The sequence below is a fragment of the Cervus canadensis genome, chromosome 14 (assembly GCF_019320065.1).
Source record: "Cervus canadensis isolate Bull #8, Minnesota chromosome 14, ASM1932006v1, whole genome shotgun sequence".
NCBI classification, from domain to species: domain Eukaryota; kingdom Metazoa; phylum Chordata; class Mammalia; order Artiodactyla; family Cervidae; genus Cervus; species Cervus canadensis.
In genome coordinates this window covers 45,768,655-45,789,877 of record NC_057399.1, presented here as the reverse complement: position 1 = coordinate 45,789,877, position 21,223 = coordinate 45,768,655, and the positions used below count along the sequence as shown (strand labels likewise).

At 38.2% G+C, this 21,223-nt stretch overlaps 1 protein-coding gene across 1 annotated transcript in view; it reads right to left on the bottom strand.

Moving 5' to 3' along the window:
* Window positions 1-21,223, bottom strand: part of ADAMTSL1 (ADAMTS like 1) — a 505,479-nt gene that overhangs the window by 257,739 nt on the left and 226,517 nt on the right. Inside the window, 2 exon segments of the mRNA XM_043486937.1 lie at window positions 12,138-12,276; window positions 16,622-16,733. Coding sequence (XP_043342872.1) covers window positions 12,138-12,276; window positions 16,622-16,733 — 251 coding nt within the window.

Below are 21,223 nucleotides of genomic sequence, written 5' to 3'. Positions count from 1 at the left end.
AACTGAAGGAACTCATGTATTCTAATCTGGGATGAATGCTGCTGCTGCTGCTAAGTCACTTCAGTCGTGTCTCACTCTGTGCGACCCCATAGACGGCAGCCCACCAGGCTCCTCCGTCCCTGGGACTCTCCAAGCAAGAATACTGGAGTGGATTGCCATTTCCTTCTCCAAGGCATGCATGCATGCTAAGTCGCTTCAGTTGTGTCCGACTCTGTGCGACCCCATAGACGGCAGCCCACCAGGCTCCTCTGTCCACAGGATTCTCTAGGCAAGAATACTGGAGTGGGTTGCCATTTCCTTCTCCAATCTGGTATGAATGGGTGAGTATATATTTATATATCCATATTCCGTAAAATGATTATGTAAAAATGAACACATTAAGACTCACTTTGATCTTATCCTCTGATACAGAATGATACAGCATGTGATTTTAATATGGCTAGCAAACCTAAGCTTTTGGGTAGAAACAGTGAGCTAGGTGTATTATGGAACAGAAAGAAAAAAAAATAGTACTGGCTGGACATCATGACAGACAAGGAGGAAAGAGGGAGTAATAAAAAGAGTAGTTCCTGGAGAAATTACTAAAAGGTAAGGGAAAATCAAGTTTGAGAGAAGATGGGAAAAAATCTTTCAATGTAGATTTCTCAAGAAGTATAAACATTGGAGAACTAATTTAGTTATCTCACATGACTGAGTTGTCTTTAGCTGATCTGAATGACTAAAGGTATTCACTTGTATGATTAAATTTTCATGGTACATCTATGTGCACTGCCCTTCAATAACAATGTTCATGAAAATGAATGATGCCTTTTGAGGAAGCTCAAAATCCCTCGACTCTTAACGAACAAAAGAATGGGATGAATATTAACATTAAACTTTTCTCCATGTTTTTCCAAGATACAGAAACATCCTATTCGTTTTGGTCTTATTTTGACAAGAAATCAGATGTGAAAGGTAAATCCTGTCTTTCGTTAGGATCCTGTGATCACTTCCCAGTAATTCTGCCTAATCATTAAGGAAAATTTTTTTCTAAAAGAACTGTTTTTGATAGAATTCCAACCTTCCAAAGTTCTTCTAATAACCTAGGTCTGATAATAGATAATTAAGGACTACATAGAACTGACTTCGCTGTTATACTTTTGCTAACCCTAGTATCTCTTCTCATGCCTATATCCAGATCTAAATGTAGAATGGCAGCCTTCTTTCCTAGAAAGATTTATAGTTATGATTTGTCATTGTGAATATTAGAAAGAACTGTTACAGATCTCTGCCAACTGATTTACCAGCTGATGAGATTTAAAATGGAAGGAGTAATATTGAAGGAGACAGGCTAGAAGAAAAGAAGGGGAAAAAAGGGAGTTATAGAATTCAAGATGTTGGGCTTCACATTGGACTGATTCAGAAATTATGTTTCTGTTTGAACAAGAAGCTTTAAATCTGGATTCAGCAAAACTATAGTTATATTTGTCTTTCTATGGCATAGGTCATGGTGAAGACTCATAAAATGACTCCATGGCACCTGTGAAAACAGAAAGATATCAAAACAATGGTGCTCTGTCCAGTCCTGTTGATGCATATTCATGTGCATGGGCTCTGCTCTCTCTTGGGGTTTATGCCATGGGCCTGGCCTTTCACCACACTGTCACAGAGGGCCAGGCAGTGCTGCCTAAACTCAACTTTCTATTGCTTACTCTTAAGGCACTTTATCTTTTTCTTAGACAAAGTGTACCTACTGAAGAATGATGAAAAAGAATGTCATTTAGGGACTTGAAGAAGTTCTTCCTTCCACGCTTAGGTCTTGCTTTGCACGTGCATGTGTGTGCACGCATATATATGTATGTATTCAGACATGTGTCTGAATATATGAGGGGGTGGGGAAGGAGGCAAAAATAATTTAAAAAAAATGATCACAAGGGAAAATACAATGAACAGTTGGTTTGGGGGTAAAACCATTCATTCTCCATTGCCTTCACTATTCTGACTGCTCTCTCCATTGCCTTCACTATTCTGACTGCTCATGTACTTTCGGGTCATGTAGGACAGTGACCCAATTCCATCTGAAGTCCCCCAAATCAGGGGTCGTGATGGGAAGAGAAGATTAGGATGAAGAAGGGATCACCATGAACTCATGTGGTATAAGTAGAAGAAAGACTTGCACATCATCCTTTCACAGCTTGTGTCCAATGACACTAGAATGCTTCCTGTTACGGCAAATTCATAGAAAGAAATAGTATGCAGTATATAACATGAAGCCTTTTCAACCAATTTTTAATGACATGGAAAATGTTCAAATGCAATGTCAACTGAAAAAATCCAGTACAAAATAGAATAGACAATATAATCCACAATATAAAGAAAACTTATGTATATATTGTCTATATAATCATTTTTGTAAAGTCTATATATATGAGTATGTATGTTTGTACAAATATATTAGAAAAGGACTGAAAACAGTTGTTAGTTCCTGGTGTTTGGATTAAGAGTGTTTTCTTCCCTTTCTTCCTTTTTATGCTTCTCTATTTTCAGGAATTAGAACATTTAAGTAAAACAAAATTAAGCTCTGAGAAAGCAAAAGACAGAAACATTTGAAAGCATGATATAAATGGATGAAATGAGGCTGTCATCTCAATTCCCACATGTCATTTAAAGATGATTGAGTCTGTGTCCTGAAACCATCTCAGGAGCTATTTTAGAACAATATTCTTGACTTTAAAAATCAAGCCATATTCAGGCTCACACTACTCAGGTGTGAAATTTACTTATTGTGATAAATCTTTCTTTCCAAGAAAAGCCCTAATATAACTATTAATTCCATGAGCATCTAATTTGCCAGGTTCTGGGATCTTCTGGAAATGGATCATAAGGAGCCACTTTCATGGCTTCAACACTCCCTTCCAATGCCTCTCTCAAAACCTCTTGTCTCTTCTCTGGGGCTGCAGAGCCTCATTTCTGACATTCTGACAGCTGGATGTGCTCTCACTTTGTCAAACTCACTGTTTTCAGACAATTCATTATCTTCCCCTGCAAACTGTCTCTTCTCCTGTGATCACTGTTACTGTTCAGAACACTGCCCTTCTCCCATCCACCCTGGCTGGGTACCGTGGGACATCGTTGCTTCCTCTCTTTCCCATGTCCCCTACAGACACTGAGTTCTTCCAGTTGTGATGTCTGCCAAATATATCTCTCTGACATGAATCTAGGCCCCTTTGCATTATCCTCCTAACAGCTTTCTCTGCCTGCAGGCACTGCCTGCTCCAGTCCAGCTCACTGTTGTCATAGCAACAGATAATTTATTTCCCAGTGATGTCCATAACACCTGGTGAAATAAGTGCTACCTGTTCTAAAGCCTGTCCTTATGTTTCCTCTCAACATGTAGCCAGACAATTCTCTCTTCCTCTTTCATAGCACAAGTTCCCCTCATCACTTCTAACTGTCTACTAACTTTTAACCATGAAAATGTTTTCTTCAGTTTAACACTATGGGACAAAATCCATGTTGGTTCTTTACTCTATCTTTTAACACAGTTCTCTGCACAGAGGCAATTAGTAAATAATCAGCCAATGAAATCATGCCATTGACGTGCATACACAAAAGCAAGCAATACAACTTCCATCCTGAATGAAAGAAAGCAAATGAACAAGGTTAAAAAAAACTCCTAAACAAGTTGCACTAAAGATGACGCACATCTCTAGTCCCACTCCTTGTTTTTTGCCAGCTCTGTCACCTGTGTGAAGGGCATACTATTTTAGAGACTGGTTTGGCTGCTCTGGCAGGTAGGGGTGATTGGGTGACCTGGGACAGAGGAAGATAGATGAATGGCAATGGTGTTTCTAAGCTGCTTGGCTAGACTCTACATCTCTTCTATTGGGCATCTTCCAGAAACAGCTATGACAGTTTTTAAAACAATCTTCTCTTCCCTGTTTGTCTCATGTGTCTTTTCAGAGAGCATGCTGTTTTGTAACCGTACAACTCAACTTCCTCTGGGCAGTGTTGTGGTCCAGATTCTGGCTGACTTAACTTTGCCTTCGCCATGGTACCAAGCACAGAACTTGGCACAGGATTGGTACTCAGTAAAAAGATGAATGAAACTGTGGGTGGTGGGAACAGTTCTGGCACAGAAGAGAGTAATCTCTCAACAACTACAAGGCAATAGAAACCAATCTCTTCCTAAGCAACTGTTTATAATGGGGGAGGAGAAAAGTAATAAAAAGTTGGAAGAGACTCAAGCATCTGCTTTCTCATGAGTGGCAGAATACAAAATAGCATGGCGTAATGAGGACAGGGGCCCCCTGAGGAATTGGGAGATACAAGCTCTGTTCTCTACTCTGTTAACTATCTTTCTGAGTGACTTTGAGTACATTACATTTGGACTTCTGCATTGGTCTTCTGCAAAATCTAAGTATTGCATGAAGTCAGGAGTTTTATGATGAAGAACAAGTGCCTGGAAACCTATCTCTCGGAGCTCTATCTTATCTGTTCCGTTTGTACTGGCTGCTGAGGACAGAATTCAGAGTTCTGTGGTCCACAGACTGAAAACCACTAAACTAGGTACTTAACTCAAAAGCTCTCCTATTTGAAATTTGGTTACTTTATGAAACACTGCAGGTTTCCCTGTCATTTAGAGAGGCAAATTAGGATCTAGAAAACAAGGAAACATTCTATAAATAGGTTAAAAACTTTTTTCAACTTGGTACCTACCAGTCAACATTCATATACCTTAAATACCAGACCAAAAGAACCCTGCTTCATTGTCCAGGATCTGAAAACATCTTAAACACATATATTCATTTTTTGCTATAGGACCAACTATTAGAGAGTTTTTGATCATTTGATCCAAAATATCATAATTTTCTCACAACTATACTTCCATGGTTAAATGTTCTTGATATTAATGAATGTAATTTCAGAATTGCTTTTAAATAAGAGGGACTAATATTTCCCTGGACTTTGTTTAGGTCTTCTCATATTGACCTAAGTGATTTGCTAATTGTTTGATTTGAGTAAATATCAGTATTTACACTTACACAAAAGAGGCTTGCTTAATCGGCATATGTGGTCAATTCAAAGATCCAGGGTACCAAGTTTTGCCTTGATATGATTGGCAGTGCTGTGCTGGCTGTGGAGGTCTATAGTGGGCTTAAACCAGATCTCATGAGTTGCTGAAGGCATCATCCAACACCAGCAATCAGGTGATCAGAGTTCATGTAATACAGGAGGTTCTCTGGATGTGGAGGCACTTAGGTTCATGACCCAGCTTTTCTTTGCCCACCCTGACTTGGAGGAGGTTTCATAACCTCTTTGGGCTTTAGTTTTTTGTCTGTAAATACAGATGATTATCTTTGTCATACTAGCCCCCCAGAGAAGGTAAAACTGAATAGAGATAAAGGCTGTGAAAGCACTGTGGACACTTCAAGTAGAAGCAACGTTGGCAAGAAGCCATTTTGTAGGATTGGTTCTCAGTAACGATTACTGAATTTTGTTGAGTGCTTGGCATCCTGCAAGGAGCTTTACATGCATCATTCTATTTACTCCTTATAGTTACTCTATGATAGGTATACTACATTCATTTGACAGATGGCAAAGCTAAGGCCTAGGGAAATTCAGTAAAGTTAGTAAGGCCAATAAAGCCAAACTGATAGAAAGAAGTTAAAAATGAGAAGGATGATAATACCTGTTCTATTCACTTACGAGTTAATTAAAAGAACTGCATAAATAATTATACTTTACATATACAAAGTGATCATTATTATTAGTGATGAGCTGGCTTGGTGGAATAACTGAATTGTCCCAATAAATGAGTTAAGAGCTGATTGTCTGATGATGGGTAGGAGGTTTATAAACTTGGGAAGGGTATGATGATGCTCTCTAAATAGCAACAGAACTCTGCTTTATTTATCTCATCATAAATGCATGAAAGTGCAAATGAGATTTTTACAATGGTATTTTTTATTGCTTATTCATTAGCTACTTAAAGTAGTATATTTAAATGAGGCTGAGAGAAAAGAAGGAAGTTGTCACTTCTCTAGATAATTTACCTATTTTAATAAAACAAGAGCTTCGTGACTAGGAAAACATTTCATTATACTTTAACTGCTTACTGACTAAACTGCTTTTTAGCCCTTACACTGAGTTCTCCCTTTTTGGAGATGGACAAGGCATAAACCCCACACAGATTAAATGGCAATGTCTCACAGATGGTTAAGTGGTTAAGTGGGGATTTTAGATAATGACACATTGGGATTTTAGGAGTTGCTAATTATCTTAATTTCTCAGGGTCATGTTTATTAAAAAATCTGATAAATATGAATTGCTTTCAGGAAGCTACTTCCTAGGAATTTGCGCCTCTTGTTGCTAAAACAACAACAAAGGACTACCTTTATAGACCCAGATACAATTTTAGAGTTCCAACTCCTTTCATGGAGGAGAAAGCTGATTTTTTGGTGAGTTTAGGAGTTTCTCTGAAGTAACATCAACATTATCATAACTGTGATCTTAGCCATAATAGCTGCAGCCACTAATATTTATTGAGTGCTTATCATGTGTCAGGCACTCTGCTAAGCTCTTTAAATGTATTACACCATTTATTCCTCATGACAACTCTATGAGGTAAGTAGCTATTATCCTTCAGAGGACGAGAAAACTGAGGCTTAGTGAGAACAAGTAATTCACCAAAGACTACTCAAACCAGTAAGTGACAGAGCCAGGATCTCAAGCCAAGCTGTGTCGCTCCAGAGCTGCCTTCCTAGTCGCCATGGTACCGTAATGACCACTGGACTAGTCAGTCACCAAGTGGGTTTTACACGTCCACTGCACATACTGCCACTCACGATGCAGATTTCTCTTGCCTCAGGATTTCAGTTGCATTAGGATTCAATTCTGAGCTTTTGTTCACACTTTGGTCCATGGCCAGGGGTGACTTACGCAATTTGCTGTCAAATTAAATGGAGCTGGACAAAAAAAGTCCAGTTGAACTCAACCAAGAACTGCAGCTTGGGGTATACAAGTTTGGGCATTTGCTTAGGACTGTTGCTCTGAATTCCTTGAGGGGAGGGAGAATCTGGATGTAGTTTTAGCAAAAAACAGATTTGTTTGCTAATGACTGTGACCATGATAGTGTGATGAGTGAGAGCATTTTTCGCTTGAACAACCCTTGCCAATTTAAGCCCCCTTCATTACTGCCTTGGAGAGAAAAGCAGAAGTCTGTGCCAAAAAAAAAAAAAAAAAAAATCTGAAAAGGTGGTTCTCTGATCTTCTCACAAACAATGTCTTGCACAATTTCCCCCAGACAGCCTTAACAGTCTCACCAGTCTCCTAGACTGAGATACATATGGCCAAATGTAGCATTTTCTTTTTTACACTGAAAGCCACTCAGAAAACATAAGGTGCTTATTAGTGGAACTAAAACTATGCCTTTTTAGTTTTTGCTGAACCACAGGCATACACTTGGAAACTTTCTGGCCACATGATCGACTTTACCCTTCGACCAAGAAGCAACAATCACACAAACTATTGCATAAAGCATCAGGCACTGTGTTAAACAACAACCACAATTTTCCCTTGTGTAAAATGGAAGCTATGATTATAGCATGACAAGCACAAGGATTTTATATTTGATAAGATTACAAGCATCTTAGGAACTATAGTGTTCAGTCAATGAAGCAGCGTGCTCAGTCGTGTCTGATTCTTTGAGACCCATGGGCTGTAGCCCACCAGGTTCCTGCAAGTTAAACATGCCCAGATCTCTGATATCCAGAAGTGACATGCCTCTGGACTTCTGGGAGTGCCCATGTAGGGACCATTACCAAAACATACAGCATATGTGTATACAGTATTTGATGAGATTAGTATATGATGAGATGCCATAGCTCTGAGGCACCAGTGAGAAACAGTCTTCATTTTAGCTAAATGTCATTAAATTTTTAACTTCACTTTCTCTTCCTTCTCATTATAAGCATTGCTCTGGCTTCCTTTTTGAGACTGTCTTTGGCCTGGAAACAAAGTATTTTATCACGTCATTAAAGTGTATAAACGACACCAGCAGAGAGCAATACAGCTTTTCTGGGATGGAGCAGCTGGCCACCAGGTAAGCGCAATTGTTGGTTGTACAGTGAGAGGAATTCAAATTCCTGTCTCAGCAAAATGTCAAGTTACTACGTGTCACAAACATTCAGGTTTGCTTTTGAATAATGGAAACCAAGAATGTTAAGTCATTGAATTCTAAGCATCTATCATATAAGAATGACCTTACCTATGTTATGAGCTATAGATAAAACTGGAAAGAAATCTAGCAAAAGCGTTAATAGTGATTATCTGTGGCAACTGGAAATTATTAGTGAATTTTATTGTTTTCATTATAGTCTTTTAACTTATCAAAATTTCTGATTTAGTGCATGAAGGATCAGAAAAAAAGCCATGAAAACATAAAAATTATTTTGGAAAGAATAGACTATACGTCAACCATCTCTTTAGCCCCAAGAATGACTAGATGAATCCATCTACAACCAGGGAGACCTATGGATGTTGTTGGTGAACGAAATGAGTAAGTAATGTCATTCATTAGTTCAAATATATAACATCTACTAATTATAAAGCAAATTAATGAGGACAGTGAGGCTATTCTGATAAACAGAAAAATTGGGCGTTAAGGGTTATAGTAATGGTTATCACATCCTGTTTATTTCTGAGTTATTTTGGTTTTATATGTGTAGTAATGAGAAAATTCTTATTCCAGAGAAGCAGTTGCTAATGCTAACAATTTTTATAGCTCACCTTAATCTTAGGATATTTTTTTTCAATTAAACAGATCCTAATAGAAGAACTTAATAATGAGGGCAAAAAGTATTTCCTTTGGTAGTGAAATATTTTTACTATTGCTGCAACAATTTTTACAATTTAGCTTAGCCTGAACAAGTTAAAATTAGTTTATGTTTGAGTATAGTTTTTGTGAGTTATTGTTTAAAGATACTTCAAAATATATAAAATGAAATTTAATGAAGCAACTCCATGGAACAACAGCTTATAGGCACAGTTGGAAAATCACTAATTTAATGCAACAAATAACTTTCTCACCCCCCACTAGTGGGTGAGAAAAATAAGGTCTAGCAGGGTCTTTTTGCTGTCCATGGTACTTCCCAATCTTGACAGGGAATAAATGTGGCTACCTAAATGTGAATTTGCTTTCAAATAATAGGCTAACAATCCTAGTCTAATACAGGAAAAGTAAAGAACTATCTCAATGACTAATAAATTTCTTTTGATTCCAAAATATGTGACTTTATATCTGTTCTAAATACATCTTGTGTTTTCCCTTTTAGGGGCTTCTAAGTTTGGACACAAAGATTTTAGTTTATTGTCACCAATAAAGGTGTTGGTTTAATGTCACTAGAAAAGCGAAAGTGTTAGTCGCTCAGTCCTGTCTTACTCTTTGCGACCCCAGGGACTATAACCTGCCAGGTTGCTCTGTCCATGGAAGAATCCATGGGATTCTCCAGGCAAGGATACCTGGAGTAGGTAGCCATTCCCTTCATCAGGGGATCTTCCCAAACTAGGGATTGAACCTGGGTCTCTCACATTGCAGGCAGATTCTTTACCGTCTGAGACACCAGGGAAGCCCTTAGTGTCACTATTAGACAGTTAAATCTATAATTAGAAAACAGTTCTTTGAGTGTTTGATTCTGCTATGTCTGATGGGAAGGCAGACTTATTGACTTTCTTTAACTCCTTTCCTCAGACTATCACTTCTTATTTTTTCTCGAAATTCAGAAAGGTTGCTTTGATCCCAGGTGTTTAAATGAGTTCAGTGAATTTCATAGCAATTGTGCACTATCTTACCCTCAGACTAGAGTATCTACATTTCCTAAAGCAGTTTTCTCTTAAACTTCTCTTTCTGCTCAGTCTTAATTTTTACAGCTTTCTTTAATTACCTCTGTAATAAAAAAGCAGCATCCTGACATTCACTTCTTATTTTTCCTTTCTCCTTTTCCCACTTCTTTTTCTCTCTTTTTTAATAGCCACCTGTCCTAACATTTATACATGTGCTGTATTAGATGTTTTAAAATAACACAGACATAGAAAAAGCATCAATTTTACAAAATTCCTTCAATGTAGAATAGCCTTTTGCTCTTGAATAATAAGAAATAGGCCAAAAATATTACTCCAACAGAAAAGATGGGTAAAAATCAGAAGCCAGAAAAAAATGAGTAGATTTTTTTCTGACTATAAACATGTTTCTTAAAATTGTTAAAAAATGCTTTTATTTCACAGCTGTTTCTCATGACCATCTCTTCACTGAAGTTTTTTTTTAGTAGAGGGGAAAAGCTTTACATGCAATTATGGGAAGTGAATCCTTCATTTCTCCTAGAAATACATACATAAATTTTCTTGGAACTATGTATAAGAGCTTCAAAATCTCTCTTTGGCTAAGTCAACCTGTTTGAATTGAGATAATTATGCTTTTCACTCACTGGTCCTCCTGGTATAGATATGGATAAAGATGCATATAATAAGTAGAAAACTTTAAACTAGGGTTGAATTGCATGAGCTAGAATTATCTTGGCTAAAATACCTCATATCCTTAATATTTCCAAAATAAAGGGGTCCAAACAAAATTTTCACACCTCATTTAGTTTTTATACCATATCCAATCTTTAAAATGTAATTTTCTGGTGGAATATGAAGCAAAATTAAACTTCACCTAAATTATATATTTATAAAATATCTATTCTTCTATTTCTTTAATGAAAACCTGTTATTTTGAGTTCACTTTTACCAGCTGCTGCTGCTGCTGCTGCTAAGTTGCATAAGTTGTGTCCGACTCTGTGCGACCCCATAGATGGCAGCCCGCCAGGCTCCCCTGTCCCTGGGATTCCAGTCAAGAACACTGGAGTGGGTTGCCATTTCCTTCCCCAATGCATGAAAGTGAAAAGTGAAAGTGAAGTCGCTCAGTCGTGTCTGAGTCATAGCGACCCCATGGACTGCAGCCCACCATCCGTGGGATTTTCCAGGCAGGAGTACCGGAGTGGGTTGCCATTGCCTTCTCCCTTTTACCAGCTGGATAATATGATTTCTATGAGTAAATTAACATTAGAAATTTCACATCACATGTAGAATTTAGAATTTCTGAATGTGAGGCAGAAATAATACAAGAAAACATACTTTAGAAAATTAACAGCAGAAAAAAAAAACTCAAATTGCCTACAATTCAAAGATAGAGTAATTTTCATCCACTTGGCTCATGTAGTAGTTCACCTATTCAAAGTTTTATGAATATATAATTAGTAAGCTATGATTTAAAAAAACAAACAAACTGAGGTATTCCTCAGAAATCCAAGGCTCTTAGAAAGGATTCTCTTTCGGTCTACATGATGAGTTTTGTAGGAGAAGAGTTTTCATACATCCTTTCCCACTTGTTGAGGATGAGTAAGCCATATTAACAAAGAGAACTACCAGGAAGTGTTGAAATTAAAAAGACAAATGTTCACCATGAAAATATTCCTGACTCATACTTCTATGACTACTTATCATCTGGAATATTTCATTCATCAGTCTGAATCTTGATCCTGCAAATAACTGAGGGCCAACTATGGTTTCCCCAAAGTAAACATATGTGCAAAGTGTCAAGTGTTTCTTTAGGACTTCTAATTAAAAAGACCTTTAAAAAAATCTATTAGAAATAAGCCCTGCTTTCTATTTAACAAAGGCTGAGTTTATTTAAATGTGGAAGAACTGTTCTAAGGCTGATTTTTATTCTGGTTCATTGATGTGGCCCACCACAGGCTAAAATGGGTCAACTGTGACCCTGAAATACGGTCTGCTCTGATCATCTCAAAGAATCCTGAGAACACTGTACCATCACATTTGTTAAGAGTAGAAACAAGTAACCAGAATGAAATGAAATCAGAAGAGAAAATGTCTCTGCAGAGTGCTTTACCTGCAGCAATACCAATGGAAAACCCATGGACCCTGAGATGGCATTCTACGGCAGCAAGAGTAAGAGGCATGGGTCCTAATAACCCACGACTAAGAATGGACACTGGGCAGCAGCACTTACTTATTTTTAACTAAACGCTTTTTAATTCAAGAAGCTTATTTGAACTTGATTTATGTTTACAGTAAACAAACTGGTAAATGTGACTGACCTGGCTGGACAAGGATCCAAGTTGCACTCCTGAAGCTTAGGCTTGGGTTTGATGTTCTCGGGGTAATAGTGACAGTACTGGTCAGCAACCACACGGTTGCTCCGAAGATCGTAACACTCAGCCGATGTCAGCTGGTAACCTGTGGTATCAAGCCATTTGGGCAAGTTTCAATGTATACATCAATGCAATGTATTCCCTTAGGCTATTTTGTTCATCTCATATTAATGAAAATTCTTTCCCAGTGCTCCAAGTCATTTTCAGGGCCAATGAGAGATAAATGGAAGGCTCTTTAATTTTTACAGGCCTCAAATGCTATGTTTTTCCACTCAACTTTTAATAATTAAATGATACCATAAGGTTTGAACTACGTAAGGGTAAAGCTATAAGATTACCATAAGAACTATTTTTATTAATTTGCTTTATATAATCTAAAAGTCTAACATAGAATTCTGTATCCAAAAGATATTTATTTACAAACCATCTCATATGAGGGTGCAAAACTGCCTCCCTTGTACTTGGGGCATCAGGGTGAATAAACTCCTAAATTAAAAAAAAAAAAAATCCCAACACTGTTCCTCTTGGTCAGTGGTGACCCATAATATAGAATCAGCTACCTACCTGGAAACACATGTTTTCCACTGCCTAAATTCAACCTGAATGGACTGAATGGATGTAAACTGATGACTAAGACCTAAACAGTACTCATCATGAAATCTCAAGTTTTCCTAAACAACCAAAACAAAAACAAAAAATTTCCTACTGTTCAATTTTTATTTCAAAATCCTTTGCCATTTCTAACTGTGTAGCCAATATTTCTTGATTTACATGTGCAAATTTCCACTGTTTAGAGAAATCCTCTGTTTAAAAAAAAAAAAAAAGAAATCATGCTGCTGAATAATACTGAATTCTACTCATAATATGTATTAGTTTTCCTACCTGCTTCTTTTTTGTCCTATGAATTTCTGGTGGTATGGTGATGAAGACTTAGATTCTTGGGGTGAAAAGTAAATGTAGATGGAGTATTTTTTAAAGTTAGGGCTTTTGTATCAGTCTAACCCTCATCAACTCCAAAATGTATTCCCCCTGGACAGCGGTTGAATACTGTTGTTGTTAAATATGTGTTAGAAAGTCAGATTTAGAGTGGTTTAAAGTCTTGCAAAAGATTTCAGGAAATCAGAGGGAGACTTATAAACCAGATTTCCTGACTTGAGGCTGTGTTCTCAGACCACCCACAAAAATTAATTGTTCATTAAAGACCTAAATAAAGAGCTTTTAACAACTTTACTGTAAGGATGAAAAGTATGGAAAGTAATGGCTAAAAACACATGTTCCACTTAATTTTTTGTCTCATAAGAAAATCAAAAAGCAAAACGATATTTTATAAAAGTAAATATACTTCTGTTTTTCAATTACATTATACTTCAAGCAGATAATCTGATGACAAGCTAATTATTTTATAAGGTTTCCAGAAAACCATTTCTACTTAAGGACAGAATTTTATCATGTAGTAAAATGTGGGCACAAGCAGTAAGTAAACTCTGAATGTGAGATTATGATTTTTAAAAACCATAATTTGTCAGCTTAAAAATGCAGCTGGGAAGCTCTTCTAGAGTGTGTGAAATGAAAACTTAGAACAAAAATGAAATGAAAGACCAAAATGGTCAGGTAATTGTGTTTTCTAAAGTTTCACAAGGTATTTGATGTAGCAATTCTTAAGACTTAGCAAAATATTCAACTAGTTGAATCTGGAACTAGAAACATATAAAGGAATTTAGAGATCATTTCCTCAGAGATTTTCAAACTATGGTCCATGAAGTGTGAGGGAAGTGTTAGTTGCTCAGTTGTGTCCGACTCTCTAGCCAACCAGGCTCCTCTGTCCATGGAATTCTCCAGGCAAGAATACTTGAGAGGGTTACCATTACCTCCTCCAGGGGATCTTTACGACCCAGGGATCTTCTTTACTGTATGAGCAACCAGAGGCTTGTTTCTACATCCTCCAGATCTCTGAGCAATGCTCCTTTATCTGGCTTCCTAACACAATTTTCCTTTGAAGAAAGGATTTGAGAGCTCAACACATTTGTGAACTGTTGCTGGTTCTACTTTTTCACTTAGATGTGAGGAAAATAAAGCCCAAAGTGTTTGACTTATATATGAGTCTAACATTAATTGCCTTATTATATAGTAAGCCATTATCAGTTCAGTTCAGTTCAGTCACTCAGTCGTGTCCGACTCTCTGCGACCCCGTGAATCGCAGCACACCAGGCCTCCCTGTCCATCACCAACTCCCGGAGCTTACTCAAACTCATGCCCATCGAGTCGGTGATGCCATCCAGCCATCTCATCCTCTGTCATCCCCTTCTCCTCCTGCCCCCAATCCCTCCCAGCATCAGGGTCTTTTCCAATGAGTCAACTCTTCACAGGAGGTGGCCAAAGTACTGGAGTTTCAGCTTCAGCTTCAGCATCAGTCCGTCCAATGAACACCCAGGACTGATCTCCTTTAGGATGGACTGGTTGGATCCCCTTGCAGTCCAACGGACTCTCCAGAGTCTTCTCCAACACCACAGTTCAAAAGCATCAATTCTTCGGCGCTCAGCCTTCTTCACAGTCCAACTCTCACATCCATACTTGACCACTGCAAAAACCATAGCCTTGACAAGGCAGACCTTTGTTGGCAAAGTAATGTCTCTGCTTTTTAATATGCTGTCTAGGTTGGTCATAACTTTCCTTCCAAGGAGTAAGCGTCTTTTAATTTCATGGCTGCAGTCACCATCTGCAGTGATTTTGGAGCCCCCAAAAATAAAGTCTGACACGGTTTCCACCGTCTCCCCATCTATTTCCCATGAAGTGATGGGACGAGATGATTATCAAGGTTACTGTAATTGCACTCCAACAACAGCCCTATGTGAAATTGTCACAACAGGCCTATTACTGAACTGCTATTCTCTCAAAACATGGCTTTTATTAAAAAAAAAAAGAAAGAAAGAAAAATAATTTCTTAGATTTCTTTTTTTGAAACTGCTTCCTGTGTTAGTCATTAACAGATGTATCAAAACAACATATTCCCATAAACATCAAAGTAATTGGCACTTTCTTAAACAAATTTTCTATGTAGCATAGACAGAGCAACTGGAAACATTATTTTATTGAAATGTTTAAAATGTTGAATTAATAATAATGTAACAACCAAGGGAAAGCACTTATTTTTAAGGTAAAATCTAACACTGCTCTATAAAACCTCACTTTCAACTGTTTGTTCACATTATGTAGACATAGATAACATAGCTAAAGATGACTTATATGTTCTTATAGTTTTATGAGAATTAATGGAGAGTCATTTGTCTTCATTTTGAGGTTCTATCCTTTTTTCTTGTCAAAATAATACAGTTATACATGTGTGGATTAGTTACTTAAACAGTGCCAATTAACAGGTTTTCATGAAGATGGAGCTAGAATTTATGTGCTCATTTTTAAAGGAATAGACATACAATTTTATAACCATTAAATTACCAAAATTTTCAAAAAGGTACTCCACAAATACTGGCTCACTTGGCAAGGAAACTAAAATATTCATAGACTGCTGATTACCCTTCTGGAAAGAATTCTGGTAACATATGCCAATAGCCACAAAAATTCTGAAACTCTTATGAGTTTAGTCCAAGGAAATAATTTGAAAGGAGAAAAACACTTAGGTATTAAGCTATTCATTACATTATAAAAGAAAAGTTTAAATGAAATGAATGATCTTCTGTAAGTATATAGTTAAATAAATTATTATAAAATAATCAAAATAAATGATTATGTAGCCATTTAAGTAATCATTAAAGAAAAGAGGTGGGGAGGGGACCTTTTCCAGTAACACAAAATACTGTTCATGTTACAGACATGATGGAGTGACATGGGAATTCATCTGGTGACTTTTCAGGAGAGATGTGTTTTAAAGTATAAATAAGGCAAGTGGCATTCCTTTTATTGCATGGATGATGGGGTAGAGCTGAAAAAATAACTGAGCCTAAGTCTACAGTGCAGTGATTTTTTTTTATAGTAATAAACTATTTTCTTTAAATTAATCTCTGAATCTTCTTGGATACATCGCATTATGCAGAAGATTACAGACAGTCTTCACCTGTTTCCTGAATAGATAAGTTCATTCAGCCAGAGGAATAGTTTGTTCTCAGATGAACAAAATTGCCTCCAGACTAAGTTGTTGCCAGGCTATGACATTGCTTGTTCTGAACTTTAATGAATCAAGGAAAGAAGGAAAGACTATTTCCTCTGATGGGACTCTACAGCCAGAAAATGTGCATGGGGCATCTAGACTGAGGTATCTACCTCACCTCAAGGGAAGGCTTCAGGATTTGGCCCCATTGAAAAGAAAGAATCTGGTCCACACAGCACTTGCATATGCTAAAGCAACTCTATTCTTAAAGCAGCCGAGTCTTCCCTCAGGGATGCCAAGAGCTTTTGGACTAAGTGAACAGAATTACCTCCTCCACAGGTCGCTGAGCAAGGAAAGAAGTCCGTCTCCCTCCATCGGTGGATGATAGGCTGATAGAAGATGAACTGGACTGTACTGTTCTCGGGCCCCGAGCTGCGGATCTGCAGGAGACAATGGCAAAGCAGAGGAACTAGTGTGATGGAGGGGCGCCCTCTGGGCTCTTTGTAGCTTGGACAAGGATGTGTGGTAGTGATGATGGTCTCAGGTTGTGTCAAGGACCGCAATGGGAGAGAAGGGGCAATAGCAGCATCACCCATCTTACCATCTAACCAGCAAATGGTCCTTGCAGAAACCATCACCATCATCACTTCAGTTCTGCGGCCACAGGACAAGGTCTCAATGTGTGATTCTAGCAAGACTGTATCCCAAGCCACTGACTCCCTCACCCTCTTTTATTTTCACCCTCTCTGGTACAACAGGTAAAATTATATGAATTTTTCAATGTAGCTTCAGAAATAGATAATTTGTTCTAAGAAAATTATAAGTGCAATCTGCTTCAAAAAAACTAAAGGTGCTGTCACTGGTCAAGAGAAATAAAGAGCTAAAGAATTAAGGAGCTCCTCTTGCTCTAAAACATACTGGGAGTTTCCTGGCAATTGAGTGATTGATAGATCTTAATGTGCAAAATTACCAATGGGAAGCTCACTGAAATGCAAATTCCTGAGTTCAAGCCCAGAAATGAAGGCAATTCAAATGTAGAGAGTCCAGAAGTCAAATTTTGAAAAGCACCAACTCACATTACAAAAGCATTTACTTCAAATAAAACATATGTTTATGGGAATTACAGCTCTTTTGTTTTTTTAAAAGAGGGGAATGTGAGGCAATTCTTTCAAACTATTAATAATTCTTTAATAGTTTAAAAGTACAAGGTTGAGGAAACAAAATCAAACTGAAAGAGAAGGAAAAGTATCCAACAGGAACAACGCATTGCTTTTACAAAGACAAATGACATGCAATATTTGAACAGTTGGGCAAAGGCAAGGCTTGGGCTATTTCTTATACTAAAGGAAGTTCCATGGACAGCCTGGAGGACCACCTATTACTCCAACTCCATTGCGACAGTTAGAGAAGCAAGAGTCCATAGATTCACGTGCCGTAAGTCTTCGCTAATATTTTCAAGCTTAGCATTGTTCTAAGTGCCCTTTACCTAGGAGAAATTGATGGATTTGGGCTTCAGCTTTTTTTTTTTTTAGATAGCCTTATTTTACTTTTTTTTCCTACTGAGTTTAGAAACGATTAAACACCTCGGGTACAAAGAAACAAGGAACAGGTGCTAACCCCTATATCAGTTTTTGGAACTGGGATGAGAATATGAGATGTTCCTCAGAAAATCTGGAAGCATTGCAAAGGGCAAAGATGAGAGGAAAGCTATAGAATATCTCACATTATGCTAGTATTCTGACCCATGGAGCATCCCAGTCTTTCCTAATTAGAATAAACAGTGATACGATTCCCTACTTTAAAGCAAAAACAGCTGAAGCAATACCATGTCTTTCACAGAAGGGGAGCATGGCCTACAGATTAGTATTTTTCAGTCTTATGTGTCAGATACAGGATATCTAATTGCTTGTTTATGGAGGGAGTATTAATCACAGTCTTTGGAAAGCTTTTTTTCTTCCCCCAGGTCACAAAAACTGATAGCTCTCTTGGGAGGTGTGATTATCATGCTGGAAAGGTATTAGAAGAGGACTTCATTTGAACACAAGCTCCATAAAAAAATGAAAAGGCCAGGAAGTTTGTTTAGACGTGGAGAGAGATTATTTTGCTAAGGTCCTTTTAAGGATGCTAGAAATTAAACTAAGTCTAGGAGTGTGTGTGTCTGTGTGTTCCAGTCGCTCAGTCATGTCCGACTCTTTGTGGCCCCATGGATTGTAGCCTGTCAGGCTCTTCTGTCCATGTGATTTTCCAGGCAAGAATATTGGAGTGGGTTGCCATTTCCTCCTCCAGGGGAACTTCTTGACCCAGGGATCAAACCAACATTTCCGATGTCTTCCGATTCTTTACCACAGAGCCACCTGGGAACCCTGGGTGTGTTGGGGGGAGGGGATCAAAATGAGGAGAAATATAACACCCAAATATTTGGAGAAAACTTGTTCTATGACATCTACAGTGTCCAGGCTTATCTTTTGGTCTGTTTAAAGAAGCAAAAAAAAAAAAAAAAAGTGGATCAGGTCCTTTTTTAGCTCCCTGGGAATTACCAATAAAAGCACCTCATGTCCACCTCATGAATGACAAGGAGTTTTAGTGTTGAGAGAGAGTGTTAGTAAATACCACGGTGAAGGGGAGAAAAATGCCAGCAGCTTAGAAAGAATATTGTTCTCAGTGAGTTCAAAGAAAATGATGGACAATGACCATGAATGTGGAGACTCTCTGCCTAGATATAAAAAGACACTGGAAAGAATATGGAGGTCTTATTTCAAATAGATGAAATCCATCATGGTGCATCCAAATCTTGGACCTCATAATCTTGCTTGGTTCCTTTCACCCTGAAAGCATTCCTGCTTCTCTCCTCTCAATAGCTGCCATTTGGTTTTTAATAATAACAGCTACAACTACCACAACAACCAGTGCTACATTCTTAACCGTGTGCAGGAAACATCTTGTGTGTGCAAGCTCAATCGCTCATTTGCATCTGATTCTGTGACCCCATGGACTCCTCTGCCCGTGAAACTTTCCAGGTGAGAATATTGGAGTGGATTGCCATTTCCTCCTACTCCAGGGGATCTTCCTTACTCAGGGGTCAAATCTGCATCTCTTGACTTGGCAGGGATCAAACATGAGTCTTCTGTAAGGGCAGAAGATTCTTTACCACTGAGCCAGCAAGGAAGTCCCCCCACCCCCACCCCACAAACTTGATCTTAGCCTAAAGGCCAAGAAGGGACATTTTATTTACCTTAAATAGAATCTTAAAACTACTCTGTCTTCCCTTCCACATTTACATTACAGTGAAACAAACAAGGCTCCTAGAGGTGAAGTGAGTACTTGAGGGCTACACAGCAAGGAAACAGAAGAGCAGGGATTTGAATGCAGGTCTGGTTGGCTCTAAAGCTGCCATTCTCTTCATGGTATCAAGCAATCCTATTAGCATTGTGAAGATATGAACCTACATCTTTAGTGGTATCCTTGTAATGCTTCTCATTATCTTCTTAATTTTACATTTACACTTTAGAGTAGAAAAAAATGTTTTAAATAAAAAGAAGAGGCTGACTGAAAGTCTGATTTTTATGACCTAATCATTGCTTACAGAGATAAACCACCATGTTCCTTTTTCTTGGGTTTAATAATTCTGGGCTACTGGGACTCTTTATCATTAGGTCTAGAGCTTTATAAACCCTAAATCCTCAACATTAGATTTTGGTTCACAAGTATACATTGAAAGAGTCATTTTGACACATTAGAATTTTGTTTAAGGGAACTAAACCATCTGGTGTATGTAATTTTGACCTCTTCAAGTAAATAAGGAAGAAGAATGTTCTGAACCAAGTTTTTTCTCCTATAATTACAATGATTTAGTGTTTCTAACTCAATTTAATGACTTCTCATACTGGAAGTCAAGAAGAAGACAAAAACTGGTCACTTTTCATAGGAATTGATGATGGTGTCATGATGGAGCTGCAGGGCAGTACAAATGTGTATATGGATAATTGCTGAGCTTTAAGTCCATGTAAAAATCAAGGAGATATTACAAACCTATGGAAGACATCAAGTACACATAGGCTCTTCATACTATGAAATGCCATACTTTCCCTTCTCATTGGGAAACAGGTAATTTGTGAACCTTGGGATGTTCCTCAACTGGGTTCCTTTCTCTTCTGGATGTAGTAGAAACTTTTGCCCCAGAAGGCCAGCAGGGGAGCTGGCAGTCAGTCACGGGTCTCTCACCCGCATTGCTTGCAGTTGAGTTGTTGCTCTGGCATAAGGAGAGGTGGACAGAAGGGAGCTGTGGGCAGACCCACGAGCCGGAAGCCACAGCAGGGCTCAACTTGGTCACCTCTTCTCAGGGCAGCCAGGGGTGTCATGACTTAGGAGGGTTTGGAAATGGTGGAAATAAATCAGTATGTCTAGGAAGGGAATCAAATGGAAAAGAGGTTAGGGTTAGGGTTAGGGTTATTAAATGCCTTGGTCTCCTATATTTTAATTTTGGGCTGTTCTGGTGGTGGACAGTGATAGAAAACCCTCAAGAAACTGTAAAAATATTTTTAAATGCTTTTGTGGGCTTTCAAGAATATGCCACGATAATAAGATCTTTCTTGTGGCACTTTCAGTCAGTCAGTTCATTCACTGAGTTGTGTCCGACTCTTTGTGACCCCATGAACCGCAGCATACCAGGCCTCCCTGTCCATCACCAACTTCCAGAGTTCACCCAAACTCATATCCATTGAGTCGGTGATGCCATCCAACCATCTCATCCTCTGTTGTCCTCTTCTCCTCCCATCTTCAATCTTTCCCAGCATCAAAATCTTTTCCAATGAGTCAGCTCTTCGCATCAGGTGGCCAAAGTATTGGAGTTTCAGCTTCAACATCAGTCCTTCCAATGAACACCCAGGACTGATCTCCTTTAGGATGGACTGGTTGGATCTCCTTGCAGTCC